The sequence below is a fragment of the Calonectris borealis genome, chromosome 7 (genome assembly GCF_964195595.1).
Source record: "Calonectris borealis chromosome 7, bCalBor7.hap1.2, whole genome shotgun sequence".
Lineage (NCBI taxonomy): Eukaryota > Metazoa > Chordata > Aves > Procellariiformes > Procellariidae > Calonectris > Calonectris borealis.
The window spans coordinates 33732539-33748385 of NC_134318.1; the positions used below are offsets into that span (position 1 = coordinate 33732539).

The 15847-nt window shown below is 41.4% G+C and overlaps 1 protein-coding gene across 1 annotated transcript; it reads left to right on the forward strand.

Annotated features, from left to right (window-relative positions):
* Positions 1-447: 447 nt before the first annotated feature.
* Positions 448-12760, forward strand: ACSL5 (acyl-CoA synthetase long chain family member 5). The gene is made up of 20 exons (XM_075155064.1): positions 448-624; positions 1179-1287; positions 1992-2056; positions 2135-2236; positions 2569-2668; positions 3872-4050; positions 4756-4788; positions 5005-5056; positions 5485-5558; positions 6005-6082; positions 7037-7171; positions 7645-7779; positions 7854-7949; positions 8552-8624; positions 9376-9464; positions 9551-9667; positions 10095-10238; positions 10824-10925; positions 11308-11379; positions 11808-12760. Exons 1-20 carry the CDS (start codon positions 469-471, stop codon positions 11946-11948), a joined length of 2052 nt encoding a protein of 683 aa, XP_075011165.1. The 5' UTR covers positions 448-468; the 3' UTR covers positions 11949-12760.
* Positions 12761-15847: the final 3087 nt, after the last annotated feature.

A 15847-nucleotide genomic window follows, 5' to 3' on the forward strand; every position in this document is an offset into this window, starting at 1 on the left:
CTACTATTTTAGCAATAATCCCTCCTATTGGACAGCTATAATATTAAGGAGTTTTCTTACTTCCACTACTCACATCAGTGAACTGTAGGCATTTTTTGGTTATACTTAATTTGGGAAATTATATACTGGTTTTCCCCAGGCAGATTTTTACTCTTGAGTAGAAAGAATTGACATCTGTTCCTTGTCTGACTTCATCAGGCTTCAGCTTTTTGTGGAGGTGGATGCAGCACAGATTAAGATTTATGGGGACAGGTGACTTGAGATCTCTTAAGAGGCTTAAAGCATTGCATAAGCATGCTTCATTATTGTACCAGGACTCTTTAGGGGCAAACTGCTGAAATTATTTGTAGTATTGCTTAACAAACTGCTTAAGTAACCATGGCTTATAGGTTGTGAGTGCTTCTAGCTCATGTCTACTAAACCTCCTGTTTGTTTCAGGTTCAACTCTGGCTCCACTGACCCCGCACAATGATCTGGATACTTCAAGTCTTGTTCTCACCGCTCCCAACACCAGCATTGATTAGTCTTATTGTATTTGGAGCTGGCATCTTCCTGTGGGTGATAAGTAGGCCAAAACCTGTTTTGCCTCCTGTTGACTTGAACAAGCAGTCAATAGGAATTGAGGTAATACTTACTCTGCTTGTGGGCATGGACTGTTTTCGAGCTTAATCTGAATCCTGATCCATTCTGACTCTGATTACCAGTGGAAACTCTCCTGACTGATGTACACAGCCTTCTCTCCCAGGTGTACAACTCAACAGTATGGTGGGGAGAAGGGAAGTCTTAAGACACTAAGAGTAAGAAACAGTAGCCCTTGCCAACAGGGTTAGGTGGGCTTTTCACCAGGTGGCCTTGGCTGTCACTGACTTTTTTTCTGTATTTTAAATGCTTTGCATCAGCTTTGAGGCTGGTGCTAGACCTCATGTAACTACGCAAGTGGCAGCACTCAATCAAGTCAAGGTCTAATAACCTGTAATTGAATATTCATCTAGGTCATCTAGAAAATTCCTCTGCTTACGACTGATGATTGAGTAGATCAAAATCAGGAAGGAAAATAAGACTTCCCTAACAATGCAATGCTATTGAAAGGCTTTAAAGGGGATTGCTGGGAGAATGGCTGAGGAACAAATGACATTGCGTCTGTTCTGCACTGTTTCATAACTATGCTCTGTTCCTAGGGAGGAGCCAGAAGAGGTGCACTCTTGACAGATAATAACCTGCTTTCTTACTACTTTGAAGATGGTAAAACCTTGTATGAAGTTTTCCAGAGAGGACTGCACGTTTCTGGTAAGCTTTGCATCTGCTAGTTAGTACTTGCCCATCACAAGTAAATAAAATTATTCCATGCTCTTTTGCCTTGCCTCTTGTCTATAGTAATAATTCAGGCTAGCAAAAGCTTTCCTAGCCTTCTGTGAGGTAGAGTGACAGATGACCATATGTTTTGTGTGGTGTGTTTTTTTTTTTTTTTTTCTTCTTCCCCCCCACGATTTAGAAGTAGCCTTAGTTGGCAGACTGGGCAGGAAAAACATCAGAAGCTTAAGATGGTAAAGTTCAGTGAAGAGTCAGCAGATACTAAGCATCGGAGGGAGTTGGGGGAAACACTTCTGCTTCGTCTTATGATGTGGGTTTTAGTGTAGAATTACTGCCTGCTTACAACAGGTATGAATTTGTGCACATGTGACTTCAGGGGTCCCATGCATGGAAGTATGTGATAGCTTGCAAGCTATTTCAGTCTCATGTGGGTTGTGAAATGGGAAAATATCACCACATCTTGGAAGTATTGCTTGTAAGAATAAAGCCAATAAAGCCACTAGTCTTATAATCTTGGTTTGGGCAGAGTACTTAACTATCGGCACTCTGCACTTCCATGCTCCATGCAGTTAGCTAGATGTCTGACTGAAAATATTTCCCACTTAAAGAAGTGTTACATTGAAGTGCTATGCAACTTCAGTACTGAGCTTTACAATTGCTTTTCTGAACTCTTCCACTAGGAAATGGTACCTGTTTAGGCTACAGAAAACCCAACCAACCTTATCAATGGCTGACATATAAACAGGTGAGTATTGTATGTGAGAGATGATTTAATTTGGGATACTGTCTTGTAACACTAAAGTGGGGGAAAACTATCTTACAGGTTTTGGACAGAGCTCAATACCTGGGATCAGGGCTTCTGCAAAAAGGATGCAAACCATCATCAAACCAGTTTATTGGCATTTTTGCTCAGAATAGGCCAGAGGTAAGCAACAAATTGAATATTCTTTCCCAGAATATTCTGACACCTTGGGGAGAGAGAAGAGTCTGTATTTAAGTAGCTTGAGGCCACATGAGGAACAATCACAACTGGCTTTACCCTTCCCAGTTCCCTTATTACTGACTGAGCACATACCATGCCACGCACGTAATACAATGATTTTGAACGCTCACTACTGTAAGAATCTCATGGACGTGCTCCTTACACAACCCCCACTACTAATGTGTGCATGGGCTAGTCAAGCTGTATGAAAGCTGTAGGTAATCCTCTCTTGTGAGCTGCTAGTTTTCCCTAGCTGTACTGTTTTCTCTCTTCAGTGGATCATTTCAGAGTATGCCTGCTACACTTACTCAATGGTTGCTGTTCCACTCTATGACACTCTGGGGCCAGAGGCCATTGTATATATTGTTAACAAAGGTAAATATTGACTTCCATTATTTCACAGTGATTTCTCTAAGAACCTTTGTGTTGAGAAGGCTGAAGTTCAAGGGAAATTGATGCAAAAATCAGAGTAGCTTTAACCTTACTGCTTTTATACTTTTTATAGACACTTAATTGCTGTAAATGAAGCTGCTTTGCAGGGGACATGGTTCAATGCCTAGAAGAAGCCAGTGGGCTTCCTATGTCTCCTAGTGTCTTGAGTGCAGGTCCACTGAAGACCTGCTAGATCCTGTGGACCATCCTGCAGTGAGAATGCTCAACTATTTGCTATTTGAGGTTTTGCAATCTTGAACTCCCACACTGCCAAACAATCAGACAATGCAGACAGGTTTGCATGCAAATTAAACTAGATGTGTGTCTCTGATTTAAAGTTGTAGGATGTAAAGAGTGGAGGAGGGAGGGGTAAAGTTATGGCTAGATCTGTTTAATCTATCTGGTTAGGGCCTGTTGTTCCACTGAAGCAACAACTAGCATGCCATCATGGAAGAAACTGGTGAGGAAGCTTAAATAAATCTTCCAACTTTCTTCCCCCAGTCTTAGGGGAAATAAAAATCCACTGCTGTCACAACGATCTGGGATCCAACCCATAAACAGGATTTGCCAAGCAAAATCACTTCAACAGTTGTGCTGGTGAACCTTGCAAACAGGCCTTGTCTTGGGACTACACAGCTGTGACTTACTAGGCTAACGGGGGACTGGCATGTTCTGGCAAATCCAATTCCTCTGCCAACTTAATGAGAAATGCTTTTGTAATTGCGTAAAACTCTCTTGCACATCAGGGAAGCTGAGGCATTAACTCAAGAATTTTGCTACCTCTTTTGAACAGGTCTAAATTTCTTTAGATTTAAGGAAGATGGCTAAACCTAAACAATCAGTGAGGACAATTCTGAGCTTTTCTGGCAATACCAAAAGTTTAACTGTGACTGAAGATATTTGTCTCCAGTTCCTCAGCATTTGCCCTCATTTTTTATAGCTATAATCTCAAGTTTGCCCAATCAGTTGGTCATGGTAGGAGGAAACTTCTTAGCACGGCAAGCCAGCCACTGAATCCATATGAACAAATGCAAATGGCTTGAGAACAAACCAATGCTATGTTCTAAATGTATATGCTACTGAGCTGTCACTCACTAGCCTCGTGTATTCTAAACAGACTTCTGAAATGTAATTTCTTTTCTATAGCTGACATAAGCATAGTGATCTGTGACAAGCCTGAGAAGGCACAGATCTTGCTTGAGAACTGTGAGCAAGAAAAGACCCCGTGTCTGAAGACTATCATTCTCATGGATCTCTTTGATAAAGAGCTCAAGGACAGAGGAGCTAAAGTGGGAGTTGAAATTCTAGCACTGCAGGAGGTTGAGGTAGGTGACTAAAGGCTTCTGCTTGATCTTGCAAAAGAATACCTTGCCAGCTAGACATCTGGACCTTCTCTGGCAACAATGACACTTTAATGTAAGCATTATCCAGTTGTCACACCTGTACCTGAGATCCTGATGAGCAGTCATTTTGGAACTTGATATGTTTAGCCAAATGGATTTGCAGAGTTCAAACCATTGACTAAAGTTGTGTCTATGTGTTGTGGACAGTCAGTGTGCATTAAACTGAAGACTTCCTTAGCTTAATTCATGGTGCAGTTGTAACAGGATTTATCAGGCTTCTCAGCTGGCAGTTGAATCTAATTGAAACTGAAAGTGCAAATTACCGGCTGCTTTGACGTCCCAATGCTAGGCTTAATCTTCCAGATATGATACATAAATGTGAAGTAGAAGAGATGTGGCCTACATCAAATAAAATGAAATATCTCCACTCAGGACTTCCAGATCCCTCAAGTAATTCTGATCACTTTCTACACACTCAAATTCATGCTTTCCACAACCCTAGGAGTCAGCTTTTCCAAGTAGTGTGTATTAAATTCAGGAAGACTAACATCTCTTTCTGAATGAGACAGACTATCAAGAAGCAAAGTAAAAACAAATGTTGCATTTGAAATGCAATTACCTATTTATCTACTGCTGTTGCACATATTTCTGTTGTAATTGTTAAGCTGTATTTTCTCTTTAACACAGGAGCTGGGACAAAACAACATCAGAGAACCAGTTGTAAGTATCTCTGTGGAACAGTTATAAACTTGCAAAACTGGTCATGAAAAAGACCTCTTGCCATGCTGCTAGTAGAGGAGGCTGGCAGGATTTTTTTGGTATCTTGTCTTGCTGTTTCCAAACAGAATCCCGGGTTCATCCCACTTTAGGAATTGTATGTAAATACTGATAAGCAACATAATCCTTACTCTGTTTATGTGGTTTTTTTCCCTCTAGCCTCCTAAGCCTGAAGATCTTTGCATCGTGTGTTTTACCAGTGGAACCACCGGTAAGGAAATATATAGTGATGCTTCCCCACTAAAACTACAAGTCAAGCACACTAAGACAAAGCTTCTTAGAGCTGGGGGGAAGAATAGCCAAATTCATGTTGTCTTACCCTAGGAAAAATACTAAGTCTTAATGTTAAAGATTGGTTGTTTAACTGTGTCTGTATTCTGATCCACAGGAGCTAGAGAAACATCATTTCAGCATTCTCTATGCTACTTCTAACTACTCTGCTGTTTCAGTAGGCATTTCCTTTATATAATACCCATAGCTGAAAGCGCTCAAGATGAGGCATATTTGTGATCTCTTAAGACAACGCATGCTATAACTGAGCCTAATACCAAGATAGTTCAAACTGAGCCAAACAGGACTTGGGAAACTGAGAGCAGACACAGTCAGAACCACAGCTGACTTTGCTCGATCTCTCCAAAGGTAACCCTAAAGGAGCCATGCTGACACATCAAAATGTGGTTGCAAATGCTGCTGCCTTCCTTAGATGCACAGAGGTAAACTATTGCTAATGGTGATCTCTAGGCTATGTCCCTCAGTCATGAAACTAGCTTTAATGTGGGCATTTTCTGCAAACCAGAAACTCATGCTTTCCTAAGTGCCCATATTTCAATGGGACAATAGTATTCCAAGAAACTTGGTTTAACCTTGAACAAGAACTTCTACACAGAAGTTATTCTAGAATGAGTCAGTCCTAAATGCCAAGAGTACTAAACTACCCTATTTCCAGTCTTGCCAAAACATAAAACTAATCTTGATCTAGTATGGCTGAGTTACAGCTGCAAATTTTGAAGAGGTGATGGATGAGCCTGAGTTGCTTCAGTCATCTGAAGTGTCTATTTCAAAGTACTCAAATTGATCCAAACGTAATTCACTTTCTACTTAAGAGTAACTCAAGCAGGCATAGGGAGTGCTAACCTACTTCTATTTCTTTCCCCTCTAGGACATAATTGAGTGTACAACTTCAGATATCACCATATCCTATCTTCCCTTGGCTCACATGTTTGAGAGAGTTGTACAGGTAAGTAGACTGTGTGCAGGCTTCTGTAGAAGATCGTGGATGTATGAACTAGTTCAGATAGTAACACTTGTTAGAAGCCATACCTAAATGGTTAAGACCACCTACTTAAAATAAAACCTCTGAACTGACTAAATAATGCCTAGTTACTTCTCCAAGGTATGGCTACTAGCTTCATTAAATGAAGCTTTGTTCTTCAGTCCAGCCTCACTGAGTCTGTGATTTACTAAGAAATCAGCGTGGGAAATTAACAGCATCAAGACCTTAGTCATAGTGAAAGCTAATGCATGAAAAGGAAGCAGTTTAAGACCAGTGGATTTAGTACTTGGAGGAAAACAGTGTTCTCCGCTGTTTATCTGCTGGGCTGTGTCATCCTGCCTGTCTGTTTCCCAAGCTAAAGTTCTAGTCTTCCAATTAATGCACTTCCTCCAGCATGCTGTGTAAGTAACGCTTCCTACAGGGAACACCAGCAACTTTGTGGCAGGATCTAACTCTTCTACATTTAATGCTCTCTGGTACGCTCTCTTAACCTCAATTCCAAACCCAGTATTTAAAACAGAATGTGTTTTGTCCTGTTCCTTGTCAAGCTGTTAAGTTCTTCTGTTGCCTTGTATTTATATTTCTAGGTATCTCAAAAGATATCAAAATAGAACAGCTGTTACAAATGTGGTGAAGCTCATATTAACTGTATTCAACCATAATGTGAAACTTTGTTTTGTGGTGCTGGTGGACTACAAATCAAAGTTGCATGCCAGAACTTAATCTATGCATCTGAGCTTCTATAAATCAAATTATAGTAAAAGGTATGAAAGCCTTCTGTATTTCCTCAAAACCTATTCACACAAGAACTTTCCTACCACTGGGCACTGGAAATCATGCTGCTTTCCATAGACGAATAATTATGGCTAATGAAGCTAAGAATTATCCTTGATTAAGCTTAGTCTGGTCAATTTTTAGACTGTGATCTACAGCTGTGGAGCAAAAGTAGGCTTCTTCCAAGGAGACATCAAGTTGCTAACAGATGACATGAAAACCTTGAAGCCAACGCTATTTCCAGTTGTACCAAGACTGCTCAATAGGGTATATGACAAGGTATGTGAGCAATTATAGCTAAATCGTCTTTGTGTTCATATATCTAAGCAAGCATACAAGTTCAATATTGAATGCATCATAACATCACCACTAGTTAATTAGTCCTTAGCACGAAGAATTCTTTAAAATCCTTTCTGAGGAGATGGAAAGAATCCTGGGGCCTGGAGTATAGGAACAGTGTATCCAGTCATGATTGCGCTAAGTCTGTGGCTGTTCAGGGATAAAAAGTTTGTTTACTTTTGGAATGCAAATGAAGCAAGTGCAAAGATAGAAGGATCCCTATCCCTCAAAGCTATGGCTGAAGTCAGCAGTAACACAAATGAGTATTGCCCCTTGGTTCATCTCCTAGACCATGGCAGTAGTGAAGGCAGACCCTAGAACATCAAAGAAAGATATGGTGCCTCCTAACAAAGCAAGAACTGGAGGTACAGATGTGAGTTAAACCCAAGAGCCACCGATACTTTTCCTTGCAGATACAAAGCAGTGCGAAGAGCCCAGTGAAACGTTGCCTGTTAAACTTCGCTGTTATTATGAAGATGGCTGAAATAAAACAGGGCATAATTCGAAATGACAGCATTTGGGATCAGCTAATCTTCAAAAAAGTTCAGGTAAGTCATTCCAAGTGTAAGGAAGCTAAGCAATGTAGTATTGGAGAATCTGATGGCTTCTATTTCACTTGTAGGAAACCATGGGTGGGAAAGTGCGTATAATGGTAACAGGCGCAGCCCCTATATCTCCCTCTGTCCTGACATTTCTTAGAGCAGCATTGGGCTGTCAGGTAAGCTGAGTTTGTTTTTTCTTAAAGTAAGACCTGTTTGATTATGCCCAAATAAGTGACCAAAGATAAAGCTGTGGTCCTTTTCTTAAAGTAAGACCTGTTTGATTATGCCCAAATAAGTGACCAAAGATACAGCTGTGGTCCAGCCCTGGGGAGATTGCTGTCAGTCTTCAGTATTTTCAGGCTGCTTGATCTGAGTTAACTGTAACAGGAACAAAATTCTGCAGGGCTGGCTTCAAACTACACTACCAAAAAACTATCCTGTAGGCTCTGGGAAGAGGAATAGAGCAGCAGAAATAGGAACATGCAGCACTCAAAGTCAGGCAGCTGCCTCTGAGCTTTGTGGCTTATCTTGACAGTCAATGAGCTCCCAATGTAGTACACTTCAGAATGGAGTTCAGAGAATGAGGTGACCAAAGCAAGCTTTAGATAGGTGAACTTGAAGAACATCTGGTTACACCCATAAGACCAAGAAGTCTTAAAGGCTAAGATTGTCTTGGCTTCCTTCCTAAGAAGACGACTTGAGCACAGGCATAGTTGAAACTGAGCTCTTTCACACGAAGGACTTGATGTTTCAAGAATATTCATCCTTTCTCACACAGATCTTTGAAGCTTATGGCCAGACTGAATGCTCAGCTGGATGCACTTTCTCAATGCCTGGAGACTGGACAACAGGTATGGTAGCCGAGACTTGGAAACTCTCCCACAGCTGTCAACAGAAAGTGGCACTCAAGCTTAGGTGCTCTACTACTTTTAGTTCAATGAAAGTTAAATCCTGGATACTTAACCTCAAAGTGATTCTTGGTAGCAACAGTCACCTGTATGCTTAATAGGTACCAAAATTCTCGACTCAAGTAGTTGAGGATCTCTTGTGTGAAGTGACATAGGTCACTATTTTCCTGAAGGACTACCTGACCTTGAAGATGTAGCTTTCATCTTAGCAAGGATGATTTTAATATTGGGTATTCTAAATTCAAGCGTAGGTCACCATCTTTGAGAACACAATAACTGCAGAGCATAATGAGGATGAAATGCAAATAAATACCAGGGTCTGTGAGGGAATTCTGTGGAGGCAAGTGTGGTACATGGTTGGTGTGGTTGATTACACCAATAAATGGCTCTTAGCATTGAGACTTAGCTGCTACTTATCTGCATTAACTGTCTGAAAATGGCATTACAATAACTTTCTTGAACATTTGGTGCCAGACTCTTTTAAACAGTACTGGTTCTTGCTAAAGCAGTGAACAAAGAGCCATTAAGTATCTACTATCACTGAAGACTTTCATATGTAGGGGATACCTGAGTTGTCCCATCTCACTTCAAGACCTAGTTTTTCTAGCTTTAGATCAAATAGGGCCAACTGCTAGCAGAATCCCCAAAACATAACTGTCCTTTTTTTTTTTTTTTTCCCCTTTTCCCCTCTTAGGCCATGTGGGAGCCCCTCTGGCTTGTAATATCATAAAACTAGATGATGTGGAAGAAATGAACTACTTCTCTTCTAACAATGAAGGCGAGGTAGGTACTATCATCTCCTGTGTGTGTCAGGAAATACTGAAACATAAGACTTGGTGACTAACAATGATGTTCTCTGCTTGCTATAGGTCTGCATTAAAGGACCAAATGTGTTCAAGGGTTATCTGAAAGACCCTGAGAAGACAGCAGAAGCAATTGATAAAGATGGCTGGCTCCACACTGGAGACATAGGGAAATGGTTGCCAGTGAGTAATTGCTTAATACAAACCATGCCTTGGATGTAATCTGAAAAACTGGAGAAGTGAATTCTAGGATAAAAGCCTTACATGGTATTTTGTTATCGTTCACCAACTCCAGGCAAAGCTCTGAAGACCAATTAGGTTACTAGATCTCAAATAACACCTGCTAGGCCAGTAGTTAAGACTATGTCACTTCCACAATGAAGAACAACAAGGTGTCTTGGTTTCTGTCAGAGGAGAATAAAGGAGCCGTTTAATCGTGTCCTGAGCTAAGTGGAGAAATTCGACAAAGTGCCCATTTTCTCTGTAGAGAGGAAAGACCAGTTCCAGACTACATGTGCCTTTCATACAACAAAACTAAACCCATTATCTTCTGCTTCTTATAGAAGCAAGATAGATACTTGAAACTAATGCCTGTATCTTTAACTTCTAGAATGGAACACTGAAGATCATCGATAGGAAAAAGAATATATTTAAACTTGCACAAGGAGAATACATTGCTCCAGAGAAGATAGAAAATGTCTATATCAGAAGTGCTCCTGTAGCACAGGTCTTTGTACATGGGGAAAGCCTGAGGGTAAGTGATGTTAGGGGTGAGCATCCTGCCAGATTCCTCCCACAATGAGTTCTGGAAGATCAGGGCACAAACATATGCATATACAAGAGTCCTTGAACAAGATCTCTTCCCAAGAGTGCCATGTTTATAGGAATATCCTTTCAGACTTTTTAGGCTGTCTGTAGCCTTCCCTGTTGACACCAAAGAAAAGGAGATCTTGGAATGAAGTTGCAAGTTGGGTAAAGGTTAATTACCTACTTGTATGGGATTTGTATGTAAGGGCAGGTCTGTAGAGTTTCTCCATTCCTTTGCCACAGAGGTGTCACCAATGCTAGCAGAAGCCAGTCTTCAATCTGTAAACCAGCCAAAAGTGATTGCTGGAGTGTTTAGCACACATAATGGACAAACTGCTCTCTGAATTGCTGTCAGAACTCAGATAAGTGACTTGAAAGTCCTTGTAGCAACCTTCCAAATTCTGGAAACTGATGGGGATGTAGATGTGGCTTAGCGTAGAGATACTGTCCACAATTAAGTTCATATAGACAATCAAAGTAATTTCAGATGCCTTATTTTGGTCTAAACATGACTACTCCCATTTGTTTTCAGTCTTTTCTAATAGGTATAGTGGTTCCTGATCCTGAGACACTTCCAGAATTTGCAGCAAAACTGGGAATAAAAGGTTCCTATGAAGATGTGTGCAAAAACCCAGTGAGTGGCTTTACCTTTTTAGTGGGTTATAGGTAGAATTTAATTCTGAAGTCCAATCTTGCATTGCTTTGACTTCATTTTTACCCCCCTTTTTTGTAAATTTAACTGCCTTAATGCTGGGAGAATCATGCAAGCAGCCTTAAAGTAAAAACTGGAACTAAGTATAGGTGTCCCTTGATGTTTCAAGGCTATCACTGCTTCTTTTCCAGTGAGAAAATAGACACAACCTTGTAGTGGCCTTAATATGAGAAATCTTGAACGCTGAAATACGTAGACATTCTTGCCAACCTCAGTTTTCACTGACTGGGCAATGGGTATGGTCCTGAGTTGCCTTTACAAAATGGCAGCTTTACCCACTCTGTTCCTGCTCTGTTTCTTCTAGGCAGTGAAGAAAGCTATTTTAGAAGATATGGTCAGACTGGGGAAACAGGCTGGTCTTAAATCCTTTGAACAAGTGAGTACTTCCAAATCCTGCTTGTCACAAGTACCTGCATTGCTAATGCAGTGGCTGGGAAGTCTGCATTCCTGATACTGACTGTGCCAGGATGGGACCTAAGACAGCCGCCCAGGACAACTGATTGAAGTAGGCAGTGAAACATTGACTGGCTGCCTGTCTCTTGACCAAGAGACAGGTGGCTGTACAGGGCAACAGTAGCAATTGCCATGAGATGGATGGAGGTTCACCATCGGCTGCAGGAGCTGCTATCCTCTTGCTGTGTCAGCCAAAAGGAGTTTGACTTGCATCAAAAAACCAGTTTAGTTACTGGAGCTCCTGAGACTGAGTTCTTGCACTGAGTGAGCTCAAGGAAGCTGGGAAGACCTGTTGTTTGTCCTCTAAGCAATTATGTAAGTGCTATGTGCTAAATTATTTTCTTTTAATAGGTTAAAGACCTGTACATCCACACAGAGATGTTTTCTGTAGAAAATGGACTCTTGACACCAACACTGAAGGCAAAGCGAGCAGAGCTTGTTAAGCTCTTCCAGAAGCAGATTGAGGCCCTCTATTCAAGTATGCAGGAATAAGTGGCTAATTTAATTTAAACTGCATGGAGTATCGAAACAAATCTGTGACACTACATGACCTACGGAGAACACACGAATGAGTGGAGGGGAGCAAGGAGAACTTAAATACATTGTTTGTGGTATCATGGGAAAAATGACTTTCAGATGAAGATGGCGATAGTATAAATGACAACTGGCAGTGTTCACATCCTGCAGGACTAAGCATCAGCTGTCTAGGCAAAGCCAGAACTTTCATCTTCCTTGGACTGTGAATGAAGCACAAAACCACACAGGAGCCTCAGCCTTCACAAGGCAGCTGTATGCACTTCTCACTGTCAAAAGCAAATCCTGTTTTCCTGCTCCAACTATGAACTCCATTGCTACCTTTTGTGGATTAATCTGCAATCAGACTGAACTCTTTCATGCAGTTACATGTTTTGGGTGGGGGGGAGATAGTTCAAAAACCAAGTGCAGGAAAATAACACTTCAGTTTCTACTCAGGATGCTACAATCTGTCTCAACTCAAGCTGTCGCAATATGAATTGGAGCTTAACATCTGTTCAGCAAATACAGAAGTGAATGTCCTGTTCCTACATAAGTTGTTTTTAATGAAAATGAGTAGTCTGGCATCAACTGGTTTATAAAGTGTGTGTGTCTAAAGCAAACATAGTTTATACTCTGGTATGGGAGGCACAGGATCAGTTTTTGCACATGTTCTCAAATGCAATGGCAGTTATAAAGCCTCTACACTTAAGAATTTGAGCCTGGTAAGTGGAAAACTTTAGCTGCCATTCCTAAGGATACAGGATGCAATAAATTGTAACTGCACGATCAAATCAAAGCCTTTGTGAGTGACTTATTTCTCTGCTGCAACCAGACTGTCAGCGGCAAGGTTTACTGCTGCCTGGTTATAGATAGCTGCAGCTAGAACACAACTGCTGCAGAAAGCCAACTTGTTTCCTATGCTGTCACTGTTCAGCCACAGCTCAAGCCATGAGGCAGTAAGATAGTGCCAGACCAGATGTTGCTCCTCTACTCAACTTTCCTTTTCTTGTAGTAAGGCAATATGTGCCAAAGTCTTCAGCATAAATTCATTCTTCCAGCTCAGCCTATCACATGAAATAAGGCATCAGATACCATTTTCTAGGGCTACAGCTGCTTCTTTAGAGAACTATTTAGGCAAGATGAGTACTGTCTCTATCTTTAGAAACATGTCTTCAATCAGTGTATGCTCTCTCTGCTGACAGTTCCTCCCTGTCCTGGTAATGGCACTGTCTGTATCAGTCCAAAAGGCAATGCAGTGCTAATGAGGATGTAACATGGAGGAGGAGTACATGTAGCTTTCCTGTGCCAATTCTCCCAGATTCTTACAGCTAGTGGCTGTTCCTCTCTGTATTTAATGCTCTTGGTCAGATACCCAAAATGAAAGCAACCAGTAGATTTGTTGGTCAGGAAAGACCTACCCCTTGCTGTGAGGCATCTCTGGCTTTGACTAGTAAAAACAACTGACCCAATTCTGTTTCTAGTCTAGGCCCAAAGACCTTGACATTTTCAGGTAACTGTTGTGTCACTTATTGTGCTTGTCATAACCTGAGGCTACAAAGGCTTCTAAGGCTTCATGTCTGTGGCATCTGCTAGTAGCTGTTGCAAAGATGGAATTGAATTGGTAATGGCACTGTCTGAATAGAATCATAGAATCATAGAATCATACAGGTTGGAAAAGACCTCTAAGATCATCGTGTCCAACCGTCAACCCAACACCACCATGCCCACTACACCATGTCCCTAAGGGCCTCATCTACACGTCTTTTAAATACCTCCAGGGATGGTGACTCCACCACTTCCCTGGGCAGCCTGTTCCAAGGCCTGACCACTCTTGCACTAAAGAAATTTTTCCTAATGTTCAATCTAAACCTCCCTTGGCGCAACTTGAGGCCATTTCCTCTTGTCCTATCGCTAGTTACTTGGGAGAAGAGACCAACACCCACCTCGCTACAACCTCCTTTCAGGTAGTTGTAGAGCGCGATGAGGTCTCCCCTCAGCCTCCTCTTCTCCAGGCTAAACAACCCCAGTTCCCTCAGCCGCTCCTCATAAGACTTGTGCTCCAGGCCCTTCACCAGCTTCGTTGCCCTCCTCTGGACGCGCTCCAGCACCTCCATGTCCTTCTTGTAGTGAGGGGCCCAAAACTGAACACAGTATTCGAGGGGCGGCCTCACCAGTGCCGAGTACAGGGGCACGATCACCTCCCTACTCCTGCTGGCCACACTATTTCTGATACAGGCCAGAATAAACCATACATAGCAATTAAAGTGTAAATTGGTCTGAAACTGGTCTCTTGGGTGCCGCTTCTGCCATATGAACTGCTTCCACAATATAGATCTGAAGGGAAAACAGGAGTACTTTAGGCATGCTTGCACTGAAATGGTGCAAAAATTATTTCAGGCTATTGTTTGAGCACTAGAGAAACTACAGCAGGCTTGAAGCACTGTTATATCCAGTGAACAAAGAGTTGAGGTAAGGATGGCTATAGGTACAATGAAATTCAATTCTCTGCAACGTTTTTTCCCATGATACAGAGATTGGCACTAAAATAACATCCAGTCTTCTTTACTTGCTTTAAAAAGCTCTCATCTGGTAGCTGTCCATTATGAATTGATCCATTTGGTCTGCAGTATAGATGTGTATACATGCTGAATAATGAGATACCATGACTAATAAAGATATGATTCACGTAAGGCAGATATTTAATATGAATGTTGATAATTTAGCTTCCTTTTACTTAACAAATTGGAAACAACTCGTGTACTGCATCAGGAATTAGATTGCCTGATTTTGGCTCTCCAAATCATGTAGGAATTGTATACCAAAACATAGTTGGTATATGTTAAGTGCATTTTCTTCCATCTCTATGAAACAACCCCTGTGCCTGCAACAGTGTCTTCTGTTCCTGATCCAGAGAGGAAGTGTTCAGAGGGAAATACTGACTCTTAATTCATAATTTGGCTTTAACGAGGTTCTTATTTCAACCAATGCTCTCAAGACAGCTCTAGAATCATTCTCTAATGCCACAGCTAGGCAACTTAATTGTAAAAATTAAGTAACCTGCAAATCACTGGCTTCCTAGCATGGGAAGTTCTCTTTCCTCCTCCTGGTCACTACTTTGCATTTGAAAAACTAACTATATAGGAGAAGCTGAAACTCTAGCACGAGCTTGTATTTGCTCAACTCTTAGGAGATCTGGATTAAAATCAGAAGCCTCTTGGTTAATACTATTGAGGAGGAGAGAACTCTTTCATCATTGATTTCTCTTACTATTGGTAATCACCTCAAAGTTACCAGGCATGAGAATACCAAGGCTAGTCTTTTGCACAGGCTGTTGTATATGGTAATCTAGCCCCTTCCTCATTAAGAACTGAGACACCTGGCACAGTCAGTGGCTTCACTCTGCCAAGGAGTCTCTTCAGATTGGAGGCCAAAGTGAGGGCAGATGAGTAGAAAGCAAAATTTTCATTGATTTGGTGGTTAAACAGGCTGCCTGAGATGTCCATTTGCCATGACCAGTATTGTTTGCTTTTATGACAGATTCTGTTTATGTTTTGGTGCAAAAACTGCCTGAACTAAAGTAGGTGGCTGTTTCTTATTAGCCTGTTTCATTGCTTTCCTTTAAATAGGAGGGCAGGGTTCCACTTCAGTATGCAGTTACCCTTACTTTCCATCATATTAGAGCCTGAGCTAGGCTAGTGTGGCATTGAAAGTCTAGATGATGGAAAGGATGCACAGCTCAAAATCTTACATAAAAAGAGCAATTCTTCCCTCAGGGAAAAGCAAGAGAGAGTTTAGTAGAGCTAACTGTTGTGTGAGAGAGACACTTGCTTTTTGCTTCCCCCAAACCTGGCTTCTCTACGGATTTGAACCTAAAA

Coding starts and splice junctions, on each gene's coding strand:
- ACSL5 (XM_075155064.1), top strand. CDS start 469: ATGATCTGGATACTTCAAGTCTTGTTCTCACCGCTCCCAACACCAGCA. Junction 7,172..7,644: donor TCAATAGGGTATATGACAAG/GTATGTGAGCAA, acceptor TTTTCCTTGCAG/ATACAAAGCAGTGCGAAGAG. Junction 11,380..11,807: donor GTCTTAAATCCTTTGAACAA/GTGAGTACTTCC, acceptor TTCTTTTAATAG/GTTAAAGACCTGTACATCCA.